The sequence below is a fragment of the Agelaius tricolor genome, unplaced genomic scaffold, assembly GCF_023055355.1.
Source record: "Agelaius tricolor isolate 1412-34295 unplaced genomic scaffold, bAgeTri1.0.p SCAF_14, whole genome shotgun sequence".
Taxonomy (NCBI): Eukaryota; Metazoa; Chordata; class Aves; order Passeriformes; family Icteridae; genus Agelaius; species Agelaius tricolor.
In genome coordinates this window covers 12,759,554-12,782,746 of record NW_027269274.1, presented here as the reverse complement: position 1 = coordinate 12,782,746, position 23,193 = coordinate 12,759,554, and the positions used below count along the sequence as shown (strand labels likewise).

The 23,193-nt window shown below is 37.2% G+C and overlaps 1 protein-coding gene across 11 annotated transcripts in view; it reads right to left on the bottom strand.

Annotated features, from left to right (window-relative positions):
• The window catches only part of ERC2 (ELKS/RAB6-interacting/CAST family member 2), a 407,180-nt gene that overhangs the window by 273,134 nt on the left and 110,853 nt on the right, over window positions 1-23,193 (bottom strand). For all 11 annotated transcript variants that reach the window (XR_011681174.1, XR_011681175.1, XR_011681176.1 and 8 more), the window contains exon 7: window positions 12,574-12,741. Coding sequence is in view for 1 of the 11 variants with exons in the window: in XM_071439763.1 (XP_071295864.1) it covers window positions 12,574-12,741 (168 nt within the window). In the remaining 10 variants the exon portion in view is untranslated. The remainder of the gene's footprint in view (window positions 1-12,573; window positions 12,742-23,193) is intronic.

The following is a 23,193-nucleotide window of genomic DNA, read 5'->3' as shown; positions in this document are numbered from 1 at the left end:
CAATTTTCACTACCACATCCCATCTGAAATACTTTTCAAAACTGTATTAATCATTGCTTTCAGCCTCCTGGCATTAACACTCCAATTTCTTTTTGGCTAGTCATCATCTCCTTTTCTTCATCTGCTTTCAAAGATGTTTGGGATTTTTTTTTCTCCCCTAACTGAAACAGTGAAGAATATTTTCTAAATGAAAATGCTGAATAAAGTTATATATGAGATAAAAGTCATTGTCACTCCAAATAAGTCCCTCTCATCTTAACTGCAGTGGCTTTTCTTCTTTTTGATCACTCTTCAATCAACTCCAATAATTTTTTTTATTACCTTAAGTATTTTTTTCACTTGTATTCTTCCTCTCTTGTATTATTTTTTCCTATTCAATCCAGAATTATGATTTATAATAAAATATTTCAAATCTAGAAAGTCACTGCTCCACTAAAATACATATACTTGATGTTAGCAATCCAGTTAAGGAATCGACACCAAATTTAAACTAGCATAATTTGCAGTATCCCAGTTTTTCTTGCCTATTTTTCATATTTCAGTTTATGCACATGTGCACTGTAATACTTTAAAAATATCTGTTTTATTTTTACTAACACCACTGTATATTTCTATTGATGGCTTAAGGTTACTCTTTAAATCACCAGCCTGAGTGAAAGAAAAGAATACTTTTATTTCCTTTCCTGGAAAGTTTAAAGAGATATTTAACATGCTTTGTAAGGTTTGAATTTGAAACTCAATACATTTCCCATTTAAACAACTCCTGTAGTTTTGATTCCAATGCAAAGCTATAAAAGATACAAGAGTCTAGACAAAAGCAAAATAAATGCACATTCAAACATCATCACACTGTTCCAAAGGCAAAGGACAGTGTAACTCAAATCACACACAATTCCAAAAATAGCAAATGCCTAATCCAAACATGCTACAACTAATTCTGTCAGAAGATCTGGCCATTAATTACATTATAACCATAATTTCATCTCCTTATATGAACAGTTTCACAACATCCCTTTCACACAGAACTATGTGACAAAATCAAACATATTTGGTACAAAGACTTCAAAAGTACAGACAGATAATTCACTCAACAGATCACGTTAGTTGTACTTGATTGTTTCAGAGAAATCCCAGGATATTTCATTAATTGAGAAGCTTTCAGATATGCATACTGCTCCTAATTTGAAACAATAAATGAATTGCATAGAACTTATATCTGTAAATAACAGATATTTTACACCTGAAGGGAAAAACATTGCAATTATGGTCCTTTAAAAATGCTCAATCCTATTTAGTCCTTAATTACGTATCTCTTTCCACGCTCTTACAAATTTTCTTGAGGTTTCCCATATTCTCTATTTTCCAGTTTTCTTATAAAATATTGGACTTAATAATATAATACATCATCAACAGAAGAAAAGTATTAAACTTTAGACTATTTTATTCTCAAATTAAGGCATAAAGGGGCCAAAAGGTTGAAAAGGGAGGAGGGATGCCCTAAAAATTGAAATTAATTTTAGATGAACAATTTTTTTTTAAATTTGTAATAGCAAAAAAATTTACATTGAAAGTAAAAATAATAGCCCTGTCCCTTCACTACTATAAATAATGGATATAGGAATTTAATACAGCTATGTTTATTTCTACTATAAGAACACCCTGGCCTTCGAAATCACATTTAAAACGTTGTAATGGAGAATCCAGTTTCACATGGTATCATTTTATATGAGTTTCCTGAAGTACCAGTGGTAAAAAGTAGGAAAAAACCCCAGAGCAGCAAAGCTGAAGTGGTTAGGCAGCAATTAATCAGAAATAATAATATTCTTCCAATTGGAAAGTTTCCTTTTAGCTCCTTGGTTACAGAAACCATCTATATTCACATATAAGAGATAGTGGAATACATTTACATGAAAGGAAAGCTTTTGCAGAAGGATAACAGATCCCTGCCCCCTTATTTAGAGATGCCTTTTCTAAATCATTCTAAATTAACATATGGTCAATGTACATAGGTTTAGACCCATTAAGAGTTGAAGTGTTCAAAAGGTTCATCAGAGAACTCAGATTCTTGTTACTATGAGATGTAATTTAATATTCTCACTATAGCTGCAGCAAAGACAATGCACAGATTGAGTTTCACCATTAGTTACTGCAGGCCAGGCACAGTCTTTAGACATATAAACTATCAAAGCACCACTAAACTTAAACTGAAATGTTAAACGCATCAACTTGGATGTCTTTAATCAACATCTGCTGAACAGTTTAGTTTCTCTAGAGCAGAAAAGGTAAGACAGCAATGCTTTTATGGAAATGTCTGAATAGGAAGTAATCTGTAATCTGATATGGTTTTGTGTTTAAGATAGTTTGCTTTTGGTATGAAAAATGTCTTTTAAAAAGTAAAATGATTGAATTTCCTTTATCTTGTATCGCCTCAAACCAGCAGGTTGGTATGTGAAACTTAGCCTCACTCTAATACCATCAACTACACAAAAATAAAGGAAACTTTTTATAAATTACACCTATGATAGAAATACTTTTCTCTCTGAATCAGTTTTCATTAGGACTTTGATGCCTACAATTTGTAAATCAATTTATTCATCCTTATCCATTTTGCTTCCTCCCATTTCTTTTTAATTTATTGTAAAAGCTTTGATGAAAGGGTCTATGAACACTCATTGTCCCTTTTGCAACTACAGGAAAATCCTGAAGATGCATTTGAAGGTAACCTGCTGCTGCAATGTCAGTGACACTGACATCCTATACCAAAATATGTCTTTTATTTTTCCTCTGATTTATGTTTCTTTGCTGGACAACGAGAAGTTTCAGCAGCTGTCAGATGCAGCTCTCTCCCACCGAGCTTCATGTTCACTCTGTGAGCCATGTACCCCTCTGCATGGTGGGGTTTGACACTGGATAAAACCCTCACAAGAGGGGCGAGTGAGGAGCTTCAAGTTGAGAAGAAGGACTTGGAAGTTCTTTAGAGATGATGTCTAAATCAATGTATTACAGGCTGTATCAATATATTACACAGATTGACTATCTCTTCACTTCTGCAAGCAAGAGAATTATTACCAATCCATTTTTGTCAGGCTTTCTCTTCAAGAACGTGCACATAATTTTAACTGTAAAATTTTCCAAAAAACTTGAGCATCACTTAGCAATGAAAAAAAAAAAAACCATGGAAGCTGCAATAGTCTGATAGCAACTCCATTTTCAGTGTCTCCCATTCAGATGGCAGATACCACTGACAGTCTGGATTGAATGATGCTACAAGTTCAATGCTACAGAACAGAGACAGCAAAGTGCTACCTGTCCATGGAGGTATCTTCTTCCCCCTCCCCCAAGGAGAGGATTTATAAGGATTGATGGAAAGTGTTGCAACCCAAAAATTTCAAGACAGAGGATGAATTATATTACATTTCATAAGTGGACATGCATAGAAATCAGTAACAGTTAAAGTGAGCAAACAATGAGAACTGATGAACACAAAATGTCATGGAAGAAATTATTGTAAATCTAATTATTGTAATTCTAACACAACAAGACAAGCTCCCAAGGATCATTTACAGGGGTGACCTCTTTTGTAACTAAATTAACAAACTCCTGTTTTCTATTACTATATTCTAATTCTGTACTTTGAAGTTCTTCCCATTTGATCAACTGTTTACTATCCTCCCAACATTCAAAGAATCTCAACAGTCATGGATTTATATTAAATAAACATTCAAATCAAACTATTTATGGTTCCCATGACAGCCACAACAAAATATTCAGACTTAACCATGAATGAAGAATTCAGGATAGGACACAGCAGGTACTTCACTCAAATTTAAATTATGCTTTAACACCCTCCCTATCCTGTCTGTCAACAAGCTTTAAGATGAAAACTTGACAGATTCCTGTGGGCTTTTAGCAGCTTCTCCCTCAAGATCAGCAGAAGGCTCTACAGAGAGGAGCATGCAGAGGTTCCCATGGTGTACAGTCACTTTGGCATGGGGTCAAGCACAGAGCAATAAAAGACTCTGTGCCTTTCTGGGGACATTAATGCAGATTTCTGCTGTCAAATTAAGGTATCTCTTAGCCAATAAATGTAGTGGGCCTGATTTTTCTCCCTGTTAAGGGGGGTTTCTGGCATAATTACCTTTAGCAAATTTACTGCAGATTTATTCTTAAGTGAACGGTAAATAAGGTAAATATTTCTGTCATATATGTAAGATTACACAATGTTATGCCATTTTTATTTTTTACTTCCCAAGAATTGCTTTACTCTCTCCTCTTTGTCTCGCTTTGATCTCAGCACTGTGCCTGGCTGGGCGTTAAAAATTGAAGTCAAGTGTGTTAGAAGGAAGTGAATTAGATGCAGATTCCATTCTAAAGTTGGACTTATTCTACTCATATTCAAACATACCACTGCAGATTCTCCCACCAAGAAATACATACTGCTTGGCAACAAGAAAATTATCAAAGCAATCTGACCAAATTGGCACGACTAGCTCCAGCCACATCTGGTAACAATAATATCAAGGGAGAAGTATGAAGATAACAATTCTCATTTATTGTTACCATTAAACTTATCTGCATGCATACTCCTGAGTCTTTGAACTTCATGATTTCATAAAGCCAGTAACAGCTCCACTCAAAGGTGAAGGGTGATGCTTCTCCAAACGTGATTAAATACCCAGTTTACTGAGATATTAGTATCTCTAGTCCCAGTCAGGGGAACAGCAATGGAATACCACCAGCAAAGCACAACTGCCAACATCAAGGAGCTCTAGCAATGTGTAAATTAGGCTGGTTGATTCCATGCCAACAGAAGAGTAGAGTTTTAATATACTACAAAAATGCTAAAACCCAACTGCTAATGCATAACCCTGCTTTTTATGTTTAGTAGGAAATGTTTCTTTTTCACTCCCAGATATAACAAAATTGGATATACATTAGGTAAAGCTACATTAGGTAAAGATCAAGTGTAACTGCCTACCCTAGCAAGTAGGTGAACAAGGGCAGTGGGATCTATTTATTTCAGGATGAGGCAAGAATGGTTTATCCTGATTAATGTTATTCAGTCACTGTATTGCTGAATATTTCACACATCAGACTATAAATAAATCTCAGATGAAATTATACATAAAATGTATCATTTCTGAGTCACTTCAGATTTAAAACTGTCTTCTCATAATACTGCATATAATTAACAAGCTGATTCATTCATTTTCCTAAGGAACATTTTATAAAATTATGATTTGAGATTTGCCTATCCCTGTGAATCCCCCTCATCCATGTCTCTGTCAGTCACTGAAGGTGAGAAGCCACCCAGCCTCCTTCCTCCCTGCCATAAATCACTCACCTGGAGCATGGACCTTGAAAGCTTCCAAGAAAAACATCAGCATGTAATCAGACATACAAGCCTTTTGGGCTTGTGCAATACTTTGTTCCACTCGCTGCTTCTTGGGGGATCTGATTTTGTGTCATTTCAATGAGTTGTCAAAGATTCAGTGCTAAACTGCTGGCAGGTACAAAACCAGCTGAGTCTGTCATGTTGAGACAGTGGGGAAATAGCCAGGCTGCCACTCAAAGATGCAGTTCCAAGAGCAGGGAATTACATGAATACACTCTCAGTCAGCAGCTAAAACTTCTAAGTGAATCATGACAGCAGGATACCTCCATGTAAAATTATTCTATTACACTTATAAAACTTTCCCTTATAATTTTTAATTCAAATTAGTAGACTTCTAGTACATTTTTTTGGAGAGAAATTTCATTTCTTCCAAGAAAAATATTTTTCTCTTGACCAATTCTGATTTTCCCTGATTCTTTTTCAGATATATAGGTAGCCATCAATTTCCCTAAATAATTCTTTTATGGTCTACTGAACCTCCAAAACATGACAACTTCCCCTTCCCTTTTGCCCAGTCACACTACACATAATTGAGCTCTTTCACACTTCAAAAGAAATTTCCCCCAACTCTATTAAATAGAAAATATTACTCTTCACACAGCTTAAAATTCCCAGCATGTGAGTTGGCTGTTTTCTCAGCATGAATAAAACTTAATATCATATTTAAAGATAACTTTGTTAATTAGTATTGACATTTCAGAGCTGAAGGGCAGCTTCCTTCCCTCCCAGCAGCACTAGTGTCACACCAGCAGTGTGAAACCCTTATGTAAGTGTCTCATTAGGCTCAGTCCCACTTTGCAGATGTCACACTGTGTGTAGGAGCACTTGTGTCTGCTATGAACAACCTGAGGGTTCAACAATCCCATTCTCTTCATCATCTGAGGAATCGTCTCCAAACCAGATTGAATAACTTGATCTACAATAAATTATTATTGTAGTGTAGACAATTGCAGTCAGTATTTCTTCTTACTTGAGAGTCTTGAGACTTACAATACACCTGATACTCAAAAATTGCCATGCTTACAGTACTGGCATCACATTAAAGTTTTTAAATTTCCTAACTCATGAAACTCTGTTTGAGCAATTTGTGATTTTCTCCTACAGAGGTAAGTGCTTATTTTCCAACAGGCCAGTAAGCAGAAGTGTGTAATGCATCTCTTCTCCTTTTAAAGTGTAGGCTTGAAAAAGAACAGCAGCAGCAAGTAGGTCATGGAGCACAGAGGAGGGGAGGACAACAAAATTCTGGACTTCTAACCTCAGTGGGTCCCAAATTCATTGGAAAGGACAATCCATTCAAGCAAAGGCTGGAAAAGTTTATAACTATCCTGAATTTCAATGTTCAAGGACCTAGACTCATAACGATGGTTTTAGACTGGATGAAAATTCAGGCTGGCTTCACTAAGTGAATGTATATTGGATCACATATTTCTAGTGATCTTTTATAAACTGTAAAAATTTAGTACCATAATGTGTTACAAAGAATGGAAAATTAGGCTAAAGAAAAATGAAAATGATCCCTGCTTCTGATCTTAATGACATTGTTCTCAGTGTCTGTTCACACGTTGAGAGCATCCCAACAGTTGCTCTGGTTAGGCTTAAGGGGGATTTGTGGTTACCCAACAGGCCCAAAGTTGCATTTGATTGTGCAGAATCCTTGAGGACACATTTTTCTGATAATGTATTTGGATCAGTAACACCACCACCCTGGATGAACAATTGACTATACTTATTTCAATTTCACTTTCAGACTGTTCTGAAAAACATACCATGATTTGGCAAAGCTACAAGCCTTAGCAGCCAGCAAAGTACAATTTTTTTATCCTCAGTACACTAAACACTGTACTCTTAAAATGGACATAAACTATTAAAGATTCAATTCTTAAATAATATAAAAGTTAATACTCACCATAGCAGTTTTGCAACATCAAAACTTTTATGCCACACCAGAAAGACTTCCTAATTACATTTTTTCCAACACCTAATTCTATGGTCAGAATATTGCTCTATTTTGCAGAACAACTCATTCAGAATTTATCATCTGACTCCAGAATTACAATAGATCTCTGATGTGTGACTGCAAAATGCCAGCTCACATAATAGCCTATTTACAGTGTCTTGATAGAATTTGACATAGCCAATATAAAATGTCCTTTGTCATGCCCTGACCCCTTCCTGGAAATATGAAAACGTGCTCCCAGCTGATTAAGCTGTGAAAAAAAAAAAATTCCAAAGGCATCTTCTATCGGCTTGCTCATTCTACTTGTAGCCTGCATCAAGCAATAATAGTGGTGCAAATTTCTCAGCCCAAGAGTAGGACTCCTTTGTTTACACTAATCAGTCCTAACCTGACCACATGTACATTTCCCTTTTTTAAGAAGACAGCCAACAGCAATGCATCCAATTAATTGTGCAAAACAGTTTAATACAAACTGGACAATGTCACCTCAAATGCATGGTCCAGCCACTCCAGGTACAGATTGCAATTATTACATGAGAACTAAGACTTTATGACATTTCCTACAAGTGCTAATTAGCTGGTAGGTTAAGGCCCTTAGTCATGTAGCACTTCATCAATCACAAAGATTAAACTATTAAAGATGGAAACTGTAACATTTTACATGAAAAGTTATGTAGCAAGTCAAGGCAGAGTATTATATTAGCCCCCTTTAGCTGGTGTTCTTTTATGATAGTCCTCACAAAAGAATTTCCACAAGCTGTTGTCCTAATATGATCCAGGTCTACATCCTGTACACTGCTGTTGTCTCAATAGCTACTGTTTTCATCACTGAGACTCCTACTTCAGAGTATGTAACTGGAGTTTTTCAAGAATCTGTAGATTCCTAGAGGACAAAACACTCCACTTCTCCCTCCTGTACCAAAGGTGAAATTTGGGAGCAGAGGGACGTCATCCAGCTCAGCACTTTTGCCCTCCAGCCTACAACTCGGCCACATTCATAGAACTGGAACGTTCTGGTAAGAAATACATAAAGATTTCTGAGGTCTGCCCCTCTGCATGCTAAACTGACAGATATGAGGTGTAAGACTAGCTTTGCCAGGTTAAACAAGGCTATTAAAACAGCATACCCAACTTTACTGGCACTAAAATGGAACAGTGGTGCCAAAGGTTCTAAAAGAAAGAAATATTAAGTAATATTGCACCTCTGACATTGACATAAGTTTATTATTACTCCATGCCAATCTACCTTGATCCAAATCCTCTAAACACATGCTGCTCCAGTACTGGGCCTCCCTTAAGCCTGCAAATTATACTGAATAGTGCAGCAGTTTTTCAATTTGGTCAAAAATTACACCCAAATCTCTGCACAGAAGAACAATGCACCATCAGATCCTTATCTAGCCCATCAATTTTTCTGCATCTTGTTACCCTGTGTTCATTTCTATGGCTTCCCATGGGCCTCACCACAGCTGGTTTGGGTTTGATTCTTCCCCACCTTTGGTAGGGAGCACTCAACAGAACCTGTCCTTCCCTCCCAGTGAGACAGCTATCCAGAAAAGAGAAGGAACTGCTCCACTTTCCAAAGGGAGTTTTGCAGTGTTTGGTTTTATCTCCTTTGTAATTTTTTTTCCATCCAGCAGATAATTCATATAAGAGAAGGAATACAGATTAGAAATTGCATATTTCCAAGTTACATATTCCTTCCTACTCACTTACAGGTTATTACTGACAGAAATATTTTTAGGCACTATACACAAATTCTTCCTTCTTCAGTTACTTGAATACAACCATTAAAACAAATGTTATTTTAGGCTGAGTGAGGTACTTCAGGCTGAGTGCAGAGAGATGTAGCCATCTATCTTGCATCAACAACTGAAGGCAGGAGCACAACTGGTTATTCACAAGTCTCATATCAAAAGTAAACAAAAATACAAGGGTATAAAATTGGGTCCTGAGTAGAAAGAAGAAAATGGAGGCAAGCATTAAAATATTATAGTCAGAATCTAATGTCCAGAGAGAACCACAGAAGAACTAGAAGCACTTCCTTCATCTTCAGAGGGGCTTTCAGGAGAGTGAGCAGAACCAGAGCAGTCCTGGATGAGGGAGGGTATGTAAACATAGGGCAATCCACTGTGAGGCCCAGCCATTGTTCCACCTCCTGAGCATCACTGAAATGGCCCATCCTGCTTTCCACTTCCTGAATTCTCCACATGTATGTGCACAATGAGAACAAGTTTCTAAATGCTCAACACAGACATGTCTGGCTGCCATCCCAAAGTGAAATCAATACTGCAAGATGGGACCAAAAGTTCACACAATGAGCAAAAACTGGAGGAAAGCAAAAGTCATGTGCAATCCAGAAAGGAGTAAAAGATAAAATTATCATTAGATTAAAATAAAGGATAAAATAAGTATAATTAGGATAGATTAAATCATTTTCTATCTTGGTTATGCTTGCAATTAGAAAGGCATATTGTCAAAACTGGAAAGAAAACAGGTATTTTGGACAATCTTTTTCTTAAAGCACAGCATCCACTGCTACACTCTCTGAAAACCCCTGAAAAGGGCCTGTTCAAAAATACTGCAATAACAAATATTATAGTACTAGGAATTAGTACTATACACAGTCCAACATACTTCTGAAATAACACATGACCCATCTGCCTGTGCTCCAAAAGGAGCTGAGCTCCCTTTGCCAGAACACGTGGACTGTCCAAGGTATGAATGCTTGGGACACAACTTCATTTGCTGAGGGTAAAGTCATCTACCACTTAAAGGCACCAGTGCCCAGAAACCTTCTTGAAAAGAAAAAAATTACCCAGAACACCTTCCCTTCTGCATACAAGTATTGTGAGCCAGAGATGAGATTTCATCTGCTGCCAAGGACACTGGAATGCTCAAGGACCCTAAACAAGAGAAGCCATGATCTAACAAGCACTGCCAAAATGAAGCTGAACACTTGGCTTAGCCAGACAAGGAGATTGTTCTGCTCTTTTTTTTTTTTCCAGGTGAATGTAAAAGCCTGAGTTTGCATTGGTGACATACAGTATTTTCTACTTCAGAACTGTACACCAGGCACATGAAAAGTAAACCCTGAAAGCATCATTTAAAGCATCATGCTCTAGATTTACTCAAATGAGGGGTGAGCAGAGCAGGACAATATTTCAATCAAATTTCTCTTTAGTCAAATGATCTGTGAGTGAATACTGGAAGAGAAACACAAGCTGAAAATGTGACCTAAGGGTAATTTTAAAAATGTATTTTCCAAATACAACGTACTTCTCCTATAAATAAAATAATGGTATTATGAAAATCTGGCATTAGTATTTTTCAGCATCTACACATTAGAAGAATGTGGTTATAAAGAATGCTTCAGAGAAGCAAATCTACACATAACTTTTGTGCTATAAACGTAATACTTTTTGCTTCTTTAAAAAATAATCGTCAAGATTCATCCTTCTCTAAGTGAACCCAGTATTCAGCCTACAGCAGAAAAACTCAACTTCACAAGTCCCCTAATGAAAGGAAATAAAAACCTCCAAGACAGAAAATGCTACTGGAAGTGCTACTTCCAGTTTTAAAAAGATCAGTTCAGTACTAGCTCCAATTTTCCACCCAGCCATTAGCAGGATTTATCTCTTTGTATACTAAAGCTCAAGAGGCCATGGCATATTTTATTCCATGATCTAGTGAGAAGAGAGAGAGCAGTTTGAGAATGATTATGTCCATTAAGAAGCAAGTGCAAAAGAGGCAAAACCACCTGCACACCCTAATAAAATGGCCATGATTTCTTAAAAACAGGAAAAGTGTTTTTCTGCAGATTTCTGAGGCCAAAGCCATGACAGACAGTGCTGATAGCTCTGTGATAGTTACTCATCACAAAAATTTCATCACTGAATACACATTCCTCTTACTGAACCATTTCCTCAAGATGTAAGTACAAGAGAAATTGTAAATTGTTGTTCAGGGGTTTGGGATTTTTTTAGAATGCAAACAATAAGAAAAGATGCATTCCATTCTTCAGAATGCTCGAGAAATGTCCAAAACTAGTTGACATTCAGCATAAAAGCCCTGAAGTTTGCTTGCTTTCTTTTACATGATCAGCACTGCTAACAAGGCAAATATTCAGAAATAGGATTAAAGTGGATGAATATACTTATATTCCAGCTTTGATAGGCCTTACTTCCCAGTAAAAAAAAGAGCAGCCCTCTCAGCTTCTGGAAAATAAGAAATTGGCTTTTTAAATTTGGTACTTAAGCAACTGCAGACAGAAGCACAACTAGACCATGTGAACCCTGTATGAATCCTGGAGGAAAACCACAGTAACATGAACTACCTACATAATAATAGAGAAAGGAGGAGTAGACATTCTTTGAGTGGCTGTAAAAGGAGGGGAGAAGACTAAAATATAGATGATGCCAGAAACTTTTTCTCCATTTCTCTGTATGGTCCCAAGTGCATCTCTATATGGTAAACAGTGACACACAGGACACAAACAGTACACACCTGGTAGCATAAATATTTAGTGAGTGTGAGAAAAAGGATCTGGAAATGAACACTCTACTGCTGTCTGCAGAACCCTTGTAGAGCTGCCTCTACAGGAAATTCCCTCCCCACTCCCCCAGGTGAAAACTATAATAGATTGAATCCCACTTCCAAAGAGAGCAAATGCAGTTAGTTCAATTTGTGGAAAATTAGAATTAAGATAATTTGGCTGTTTGGAAGAGCCGCCTTTCTTAATGTCTTTAGTCCATTAGGAAAGCTGATAACTGACTTTAGGTTCCTTTTCCATTCTCCTCCTCTCCACCCTGAAAAGAAAGTCCTTCAGACTAAAAACACAGTATCCTGATGCTTTAGCAGGCCCACACATTTTATTTAGATTATTTGGAAAGAGTAGTAATCAGTGTTCATAAGGATACTGGAATCCCTTATGTTGAGGGATAAGAAGTTTTATCAGGATTTTTAGTACTTTTCTTTAACACCAACAATTTTGTGACAACTGCAGCATCTAATATTTTTCTGATATAATATATATTATATAATACTATTAAAAATGTACCCACAGATAAAAGCAAGATATTTTCTACTAGAAAATTATACTATTACAGACTCTCTGCATCTTTTTTAATATATTAATAGTAATACACTTTAAGAAACAGCAGTATTTCCTTTAAATGTACCTCAAAAGTTGTACAACGCATCCTTTCGTCAGTGATCTTACCTTTTTCTGAAGGACATTAATTTTTCTTTCTTTTACTTCCAACATGTCTTTCATATCTCGAATTTCTCCAGCAAGGGTTCCCTTCTCTTCTGTGAGGTCTTGAAGTTGTTTTGTTTTTTTATTCAGAAAGGTTTCTTTTTCTTCTAACCGTAACCGCAAGGCATCAACCTACAGTAAGTAAATCAAACATACTTAGGGTTCAATAGAAATCATTAGCATATTTTTTCTAATACTCTTTTATTCACACTTAAGAAATGTTTTTTTTCTCTTTTATGTAATTTTCCAAACTGAACTCTAAGACATTATTTTACTTGTTACACTTTTCTCCAGTGTTTATTTCAAAAGTCTCTTACCAAACAGGTCTGACTACTTCTCTACAGTAATCACAAATCCCCATCAAACAAAATAAGGGATATTCAAGGATTTTCCTAAGCAAAAAGACAATTTTTTGCAAGCAAGCAAAAGCTCTGCATAAATCACTGGTGAGGTTTTTTTAAGATACTAAAAAGAAGAAAAACCAGAACCCAGAATTGTCAGGAAGATGGTGGAGGCACAACCAACACCAAAGAAAGCTTCAAGCATCTTCAGCCCAGCCTTTTATCCCCTCCGTTGATGCCCGGCACCTGTGTGCCCTCTGCTCCCTTTGGTGGTTGGTCAGTGCCCCTGGGCACTCCATGGCTCATTGCTGGCAGTGCTGCTCACCTGCTGCTCACAGCTGTAGCTCATTGGGGATGATGAGGCTCAGCCACAGCCCCACCCCAATTACCACAAACCATGCATCTACAACACAAAGGAATTGCAACAGCCCAGAATGTGTAAGAAACCTTGATTTTCTCATTTCTTGCTGTGCAAATATTCAAGGATGCAAATTTGTTTTTCTCTTAATGCAATTCAAACAGTAATAAAATAGCAGAGATCTCAACTCATTAAAGAAAGAGAATATGTTTGGCTTTAACCATCATTACTACATGAATCACACTGGCTATGTATTGGTGCCTTCAGCAACACTTCCACTGTTTACATATTCTGGTTCAGAAAAGCAGCTACAAATGAATTGCTGAGCAGCTCTCAGCATAAAATACTGGGGGGTGGGGAATATTTGAGAGAAAAGAACAGATTTCATCATATATGAAGTTTCTGAAAACCAAGACTTTTTGTTTCACTGTGGGTTTCATATTATTGAAAGCTGGTTTGCAAATAAAATAATACAAGAAAACGCATACCCACGAAATTCAGTCAGTGCTAATAAACATCATGAGAAGTAGAGAACTAAGATAAAGGGAGTGCAGTCATTTATTGTTACAGAGACAGGTTTCCTTGAGCAGAGGCTTTTTCTGCACCTCTGAACCATGAGGTGTTCACATTAAGTGGACTCACAGGCTTTCTTTGGCTTCAAGACTCACCACTGAGAAGTCAAGCTTTGGATTGAAAATGTATGATGTGGCAATTTAAAATAATTCTCCATCTACAGGACAACTGCAGGCAGTCAGGCAAGTGAGAAATATTTGATTCATTAATCCAAATTTCAAACATAGAAATTTTAGAAAATAAAGAACAAGAGTTTAAAGTTTGTATTTCCTAGAAATGCATAAGGTTAATTCATAATAAAAAACTAGATGGAAGAAACTGAAAGGGCATAAATGGAAGCTTAGCATTTTTTACTTCTGCAGATGGAACAGTCAGAAAGGGTCTCCTCTATTAAGCAATTTGTTCTCTAGTTAATCAGAATACTATCAAAGTGCAAAACAATCATCAAATCTATATTTATGTATATTCTGAGTTTTGTAACACTAAATTTATTCAAAGCAAAAGTATTTTCAATGCCACTTTAAAACTTGGTTTGGGACCAATTTAGATGATCTATTGGATCTCAAAATGCATGTTCTTCCTGCTTTTAAAATGGCTCATTGCCTTTCTATACACTGGAAAAAAGATTTATATTCCACTAGATTTATTTTATTTTTAAGACTTTTTTTACAATATTACAGTAACAGGATCTCTCAGTTTGTAAGCAGCATGCAGTGAGGGATTCAAAGATGACTTTTTCAATTAGAAAACAAGAAATAATAGTAGCAGTAAGCTTTCAGACCTCTTTCTATAAACATAAAAGACCTCATCTGAATCTCATTACCACATCTTCTTTATACTTAATCACTTCTTTGCTTCACAGCTGAAAGCAATCCCTGAAGTCAAATCACAGAAACCTTTGCTGGGCCTTCCAGCTGCATCTGAGGAGCTCGTCAGGACCTTGGAGCAGCTCTCCCCATCAGCCACTGCCAGGCTCATTCCCAGCTGCCACCAGGCAGGAGTCTCAAGCTTCAAGTCAAGGGAGCTGGAGGTGATTGGATCCCCAGGCAAACAGAGCTCTGACACCATTCCCCCGTGGCTGGGATAACTCAGCAGCTTCCACAGGTCTGATGCAGCTTGTCCTGCTTGGCTGAACCCAGCAGTGTCCCAGTCAATAATCCTTTATGCTCTGCCCATCCAGACCCAGCCCCAAGGGCCAAGGAGACAGTTCTCACTCACTTTTCTTCACAAATTTCTTCCCACATACCATGTGAGCAAGGATCTCTAAATTCAACTGAGGAATGGGGGGGATTTTAGGCAATAAAACTTGGGATCACACAAGGAGGGTGCAGAAGATGAGCAAATGGCTCTGAATGCCCAGTGACAACCTGTGTGGGAAACAGGAGCAGAGTTCCTGTCCACTCCAGCTTCTCAGACTCAAATCCTGCTTTAGCTTCAAATAAAGCCTTTAAAGCATAACCAAAGTGCAGCTTCAATTGCACTGAGAAACAGCCAAAGAGTCTTAATCCTTTCAACACCAATTCACACAAGGACAGTGCAAGAGTTGGGAAGGAAAGAGCACAGTATGTCCACCACAGCCTTGGGTGGCAGAAAAAAATCTGTCAAACACATATGTAGTTTCTTACAGCTCCTCACCTTGAGACTGATACAGCAGAGCCCTTTAATTCAAAAATCCACCTGCACAATGAAGTATTTTGGTGGAATAAGTCTATCATCCCCAAACTAACATTCACAGCAAGGAGCCATTCTGAAAGTGGAAGCAGAACCCTGACCAGAGCCAGCCTGGGAGAGGGAACAGACAGCTCATACTGTGGGTGGTCTTGGGTGTGCAGATTGATTTTCTATTCACAGGAGTGCCATGTGGAGGTTTAGGAGAACATCAGTTATGCCAGTCATTTTCTCCTTCCCTAAAATTGTCTTTTTGCCTCTAGCAACCACAAACCAAGACTTTTACATTTCTCCCAATAGGAAACAAAACTACCTCAGCCTGAACTGCAGGCGACCTTTCCCTATCTGTTCAGCACTAAGCGTGTATGACATCATCTCATAAGTCAAATAAGAACCTCCAGATGGCAGAAAACCAAAATGCTGTTAAGTCAGGTCCTCATCTTGTGGACAACCAGAAGCAAAATATACTACTTCATTTTTGGCCAGGGTCAATTTGCCAATGTAAGAAATTGTCTCTTCCCTGAAATGGTACTGTGAAATCACATCTCCCAAAAATAACACAACAATGAAGTACTCTAGATGGAGCATGCAGCACACCATGAGGAATGTCTGCCATTTTGTTACTGCCTCTTTTCCAGCTAAAGCATCTAAAATATGATTTGAAAGGAAATTAAATTCGGGTCATTTTACAGCAACAGATATATATATGTATATATATATGTGTGTATATATATATATATGTATATATTTGAAAGGATAAGGATTTCTTGTACACAAAACCTCTCTCTTTGGCTTTTCATTCAACACTATCTAATTTTAAGAGTACTTCACTTATTTTTTCCAAGCTCTTGCAGTATATTTACTAGTAAAACTTGGCAGTCTGAAAAACACCATAATGTTCAAGAAAAATAAAGCAAAACCAGATCCGATAGCTAACACATTAAGTATTTTAAAGACCTCTCTCCAAGTAAATTACTTTTTAATTTTGTCTAGCTTCTTTTTCCTCAGCAGCTACTTATTTCTACTATTTAATACAATAAACTCTGTCACTTGCTCTGGAAATATACAACACACTGTAAAAACTTTAGAATTGGGTTATACTTTTGGAAAAAAAGAGTTCATGTAAGTGGCAAAAATTGCCAAATTTCAAGTCAAACTTTATTAATCTTCCTGTCATCACCCGCCACTCATGACCAGCTTCAGCAGTGATGTCTATTCCTTGAAGTTCCTTACTGTTAACTGTTTAACTTAGATGCCATATTACATATATCATTTACTAAAGTGGTTTAGTGCTAAGGAGCTCTCTGAGGAAGTAAAACATGAAGCAGCACTACTGTGTTTCACTGTGAAGAATTATTTACTTTACCATCCTAAACAGATACATTTAAAGCACATGTTTGACTGTATTTTTTTAAACTAAACCTGAAGGTCCTGCTGAAGTCCTAAGGGTGCTGCAGTACCACAGCAGGGGCAATGAGAAAAAACTGCAACCCAGTGTTAATCCCCTCCTGAGCCAGCCCTGGTCCTGCACACACTGCAGCCAATATTCAACACTGTGCCCAAGAGTCCTGCTCCTCCCTTCTGCACCATCATTCTCTCCCTTCCTCATCATCACTAAAGGCTCCACAGCCCTGTAGGCATTTTCTGGGCTATTATTTGCTCTTTTAGTATATCATGCAGCCATCTTTTGAGGAAATCTTCAGTTAATAACAACACCTGAATTTCTATTAAAGATCTTAGTGCCTGTGTTTATGCACCCACATATATCTTCGGGAAGTTCTAAGCTGTTACTATGAAAACCAATTTAAACCAAGAATAAAAGAGCTGTCACTCTGATTTTCCATACAGATCTACTGAATTATTAGTACAGACAGCATACTCTCACATGGGTCCTTTTGCAAATATGAGAACTGAACTACAAGTATAGAAAGGATATCATGTATCCCAATGGTACCCTCCAGAGCCATTAAAAAAAAGCCAAAAAAAACCCCTATTCTAAAATAATAAAACATAATGAAAACTACCTCTTCATCATATTTGTCCCTCATTTCTTAGTCTGATGTGATAAAGATTATCTTTTTCAAAGCAACAGCTGTACCTGGCAAGCCATACATTCATTTCTATTAAAAACATCTGATGTATGTCAAATTCAAGTCAGAAAAGGCAGAACATTTTGAAGCTGCAGACACCTGAATTTTGTACAGTTAATATCCTTTATACTCTGTTCCAAATTGAAACTCTAGTAGGCTTGCTAGCTTTTTCACTTCACAGAAGAAAATTCCACTTTCAGGCATTATCTCAAACAACATTCTCACCCCTCTACTGCTCTAAGTTGCTCTAGTTCACATTTTAACTCAGCTGATAGTTTACAGGCTTTATGTTCTTTAAAGCATAATCTAGTTTACTGTTTTATTTCTACAACTTCAGTATTTGGGAACTGACACAAAGAGAGGACTTTCTAGTCCAGGGAAACAGTGAGCAGCAGAGATGTTTTGCTAACACAGGCCAGGGTTAGCTGCTCCCATCAGGAGAACAAACTCCTGCCATTTCCCTGACAGAATCCCTGTCACAAGCTCCTTCAGTACAAGGGCAGGAGAAGCACCCAGTGCTGGAACACCTCAAAATCACTTTACTCAATCCTTGAAGATGACACCAACAATCTTCATAAACTTCCCAGCCTCCATCCTCAACAGTTTTGGCAGCTCTACTAATCAATCTTTATTTTTTTCTTACATTCTTCTTATCCAGCAGTCCAGATTATGCTGCTCTTTAAAAGAGAACATTGGTAAACTGATGGGTCAAACCACACCAGGAAAGGTTTCAGCTGAACCAGAGACTGTAAACAACATATTAATGGTTCCTTCAGGCAGTAGGAAGCTTGTCCTTGTGGAGCATCATATGCCACAAGGAATTCTGACCTGTGCACCTTATCAATGCAGCCAGCTGCCCACCAGCTGGTTTATTCTAATTTATATCTTGCTTATTCTTACCACTAAAATTAAGTGCTTTAAAGCAACTAGTCCAAAGTTCAAAATTTAGTATTCAGTTTAGTTCCAGCAAATTTTGGAAAACACATGGGAATTGTAACTCATGTGCTAATACTTACAGTTTTTGTTAATAAAACTTCCAGCACTAACCTTACCTCATTGAATTTACCTCACTGGTTTTTATGCTCACTATAAAACTATAGCTATCATAATACCTTTGAATTACTGCAAAAGGAAGTCAGTCATTCCAGATTCAATGTTATTTAGCAACATAATGATAGTTATAAATTCAAAATACTTAGAATCAATTTACAAAACTACCAATCTTGGAAGCTTTTAACTTTCGAAATTTCTGTCTTCAGTAACATTCAAATTTTATTATACTGTAACAGGTTAATAGGAAGTTAATTAGAAAGCCATGGTGTTCTTTTTTAAAGTCAAGCCAATGTGTTTAACTGCTTCCTGAAAAAAAAAAAGTGTAGAATTCCATGAAAGAATCATCAGTAAATATCCATTAATTGGAAATATGGTAAAAATAGAGTTTTTAGTTGAACTGCTTTTCTGTTTAACTTTTTTTACTAGTAGGATTCAGTAATTAAAAATAGTTGACACAGCAATGAATGTGTGATTTTCAAAAAGTACATTTATGTTTGTAACCTACTCAGAATAAAGGAGGTGCCTGTAGGTAAAACCTCTCTCCAGCTGATCCTCAGAGCCTGTGCTGTGGCTTCTAGGGATGAGCTGTGTCCTCAACCTCTCTCTCAATTCCACATCTTTTGAGTGACACATCTCACAGAGGAGAATCTCCTGATTCACCCTGTTCTGACACTGGAGCACCTGGTTGTGTCAGCTACTGGAATATCAGACATTCCCACAGCAGCAGGTCCAGCTGGAATCTGCTCAGCTACAGACTTATCCTCCAGAATCTACAGCCAGCTCACAGAGTGACATAAAACAACTTGGGCACTATTTTCATTTCTTCATAAGAATATGGCAAACAGAGGGAAGGCTAAAATAATACACTAAACATATATTGCTTATTTTGAATGCAACACAGCATTTTCTCCATTAAATATGACATTTTGACTCTTGTATCTCTCCTGCTCACATTCTTCCAGAAACCAGGTTATAGCCATTTCTTTGAAAACTGCTGCATTTTTCACAAGAGGGAAAAAGACTCAAATACTTGTAATCCCTCCAATTAAAAATTCACTTCTAAAAGTTCCCAAATACAACAGCTGACAGTGAAGTCCTCTCTCTCTCTCTCTCTCTCAAGAGGCCAGGCTTCATGATCTCCTGGACAGCAGGAAACATCAGCTGGTTTGATAAGGACCTTGAGTACCAGGCAGATTTACAGGGCTGCTTCCTTCCATGACACATCCTCAAGCCAAACCTTCAGTCCTCTGGGCCCTTCTAGAACTCAGAACTCTCCCACTGGCTCTGGCTTTTGAGCCATGCAAGGCAAAGCAAGGCAGCCCTCTTGCTTATTTCCCCTGCATATGTGAGCAGGATGAAATTCAGGGATATTCTGAGCCCTTTAACTAATTGCTCTGTGAAATAATCTATCACATCTATTAATTTATTTATTAAAATGGCAAGGCTTGATATTTTTTTAACATGAAGCACCTCAACCAAAAAGGAGACTGTTCTCCTACTAAAACAAAAGTGCAACTCTTCTGGCCATCCTAGACACTGCAAAAATATTTCCTTCTTTATGCTGAAAACAGAATTCCAAACTAGTTTCCAGAGATTGTGCTGGCTTGTGATAAGAATTCCAGACAAGGAAAGACTACTTAGATCATGAGAGGCTTCTGTCAAAAGACTGAAAGGACTGTTTGAGATTCCAAACTGGTAACTCCTTACTTATCTCACCCTTGCAGTAACATTTTTTAGGTATTTTAGGTAGAACTGGAGAAGGCATTTTACTCTAAAGAACTTCAATAATCACAGGAAATACAGACCTTCACCTCATATTTTAAATGTTTGAACAGTTTAAGGCAAGTAATAGGACCCAAACAATACTGCAAAACAGTGCATGAGATTGGAACTAGGGAAATAAAAATAACAATTTCATTCTTTTCATAAATACAGTGATATCAATAGAGGTTAAATGGTAAATTAAAATAAAAAGATATGCAGGAATTAAATCAGACAAGTTTCAGTTGCAGGCTGCCTAACTTTCTAACAGAGATTACCTTGCCAAATATTTTTACTGAATCCAGTCTGCCAGATCATCTAGCAGAAAGTCAGAGACATGACAAGATCTGATCTTGCATTTATTTATTGTTCATCTGGAAGCTATAGGTTTACTAGTTTACCACAATTATATTCCATCTGGGACTAAGTTCCTCAGGACAGAATAGCATCTGCATGAGCAAGATAAAGCAAAACTGATAAGTGCTGCTTCCCTCACAGCCTTGACACTAAACAAGCCATGTGAAGTCAGATATGAAAACAATCCCTATCACAGCAATGGTCTTACACTGTCATATATGTAAGGGATGCTTTCAGGAAAAGAATCAGCAGTGAAATAACTCCCAAAAACCACTTTCAGAGAAAGAGCCATGCAACTTCCAAGAACCAAGAGTGAGAGCCAAGATATGGGGACTAAATGAATAAAGTGTCCTCAACTGAGCTGAACACAGGCCAAGTCTGGCTCTTCACAACAAAATCTTCCACCCACAGCTCTCTCAAGTAATTTCCAAGACCCTCTAAGTCCTGCAGAGGCTTTTTTCATCTACTTGATTCAATGTACCATCTGCTAAAAGGAAAAATATGCTGAAGAAATAAAACTATTATTTTATATCATAATGAGGAAACAGAAAGAATCAGTGGGGAAGTGAGGGAACTATTTAGCTGCAAGAAAACAACATTTTGGTAACACATTTGACAAGTGTTTTTATGCAAGAAGCCAGAGGAGCACCATGCCACAAAGGCACAAAAAATAAATAGTTTGATGGAGTGTAGAGCCAGGACAAGAGGAAACTTCAGCAATTTCTGGAAAAACCTTTAGGAGCAAGAGCTCTTCCAAAAATTCCCAAGGAAACACCCATAGTCCTATAATGACAATTGTCCCACAGAAACTTGTCAAGTATTTAAGATTTCTGATAAACAATAAAGAACTGCTATTATCATTTATAATAGCAGGTTGGAAGGGAACCTGCAATATGATGTGCAGCATACACAGAGCAGACAAACTTCTGTTGGTATTATTATAAAGATTATGCAAAAAATCTCATCCATGTCCCTAGGAAGTGCAGTGTACTCCTACTCAGGTAGCCTGTGAAGTTTCCCATATTCAAAAGCTCAAAGCAAAAGTTCAACTGAGCAAAAAAAAAAAATTAAAAATGGACATTTCAAATATTTTCTTTCAGAATGAAACATTTCCTTCACTTTGTTTCCTCAAAAAAGCAAATGTGAGGAAAACATGAACAAAACTCTAATGTAAAGATAAACAGATTACATTTTTAAGGGGGAAGGAGAAAGGAACCTCTACATATTTTTGTGCACAAAACCAACTCAAATTGTTGAAATACCAGAGTATGACATCTAAATAACACTAAATTGTCATATAACATTTAAGCTACAAGATGCTGAGCATAAACTGACAATTCTACCTTGGTAAAAAATAAAGATTTTTTTTTAAAGTGTTTTAGAGTCCAGTCAGATTACCTCATGTAAACAATCAAAGTTGTTTAAAAACTTGTTCATCCTTGAACTGGAAATTACTATTCCTTAGCCAATATATCATAGCTGAAAGAAAGAAGAATGTCACCAGTTCACAACAGTGATAAGCAAAATGAATTGGCTGCAATGATTCCTGCAAATGAAACCACAAAGCAATGATAGATTCGAGCCTTTTTAGCATCATAAGAAGGTTATTTTATTTTCCTGATCATCCCCCTAACCTTCCTCTTCCTCTCTGCTATCTGGAATTCATCTTTCTTGAAGCTGGATGACTGCAGTTCAGATGAGATATCAGAGAGTACATAAAAATATTCCCCAATTTCTGTAACAAATCTCTCTCCTGATACATTTTAGTATCAGATTTTCTACAGCCACATTTTATTGGTGACTAACAGAATCCTCTAACACACTATTATTACATTACCTAAACCTTTATATTAAAAAGTTCTGGGTTTCTTTTGTCCAGAGGGGCATAATCCTCCATTTTGTACTACCCTAGCTCATCCATTTTTCTCACTTCAGAATTCAGGATCATCACCAGGGACCCCAATCTCAGGCGTGTGCCTCCAAATTCTGGCAAGCTGAGCAATGGCAATATGAAATAAGCCTCATTGCAGTATCAGACCTTGAGATGTTTCACCAAGATTTTTGCCAACCTGGTCTCCCCTCTCCCTGCTGTCTCCACTGCTCCTCTGTTAGCCAATATTTCACCACTTCTACCACTCTTGGACTGAAGCATGTCCCACTTTAAACACCTGAACATGGTAGAGCATGGAAAGCCCTCCTAACATTCAGCTAAATTAGGCATTATGTATATCTGTTGTTTAAAGGTTAGTAGTCTTATCAAAAAAGATACTGCCTTAGCCTAATTTAGCCAAATTCATAACCAAAATGGATGCACATTGGTTCTCTAAAACAGAAAAGGTTTTTTGACACCAGAGAAATAATCTTTTATAGCAAATCCAAAGGG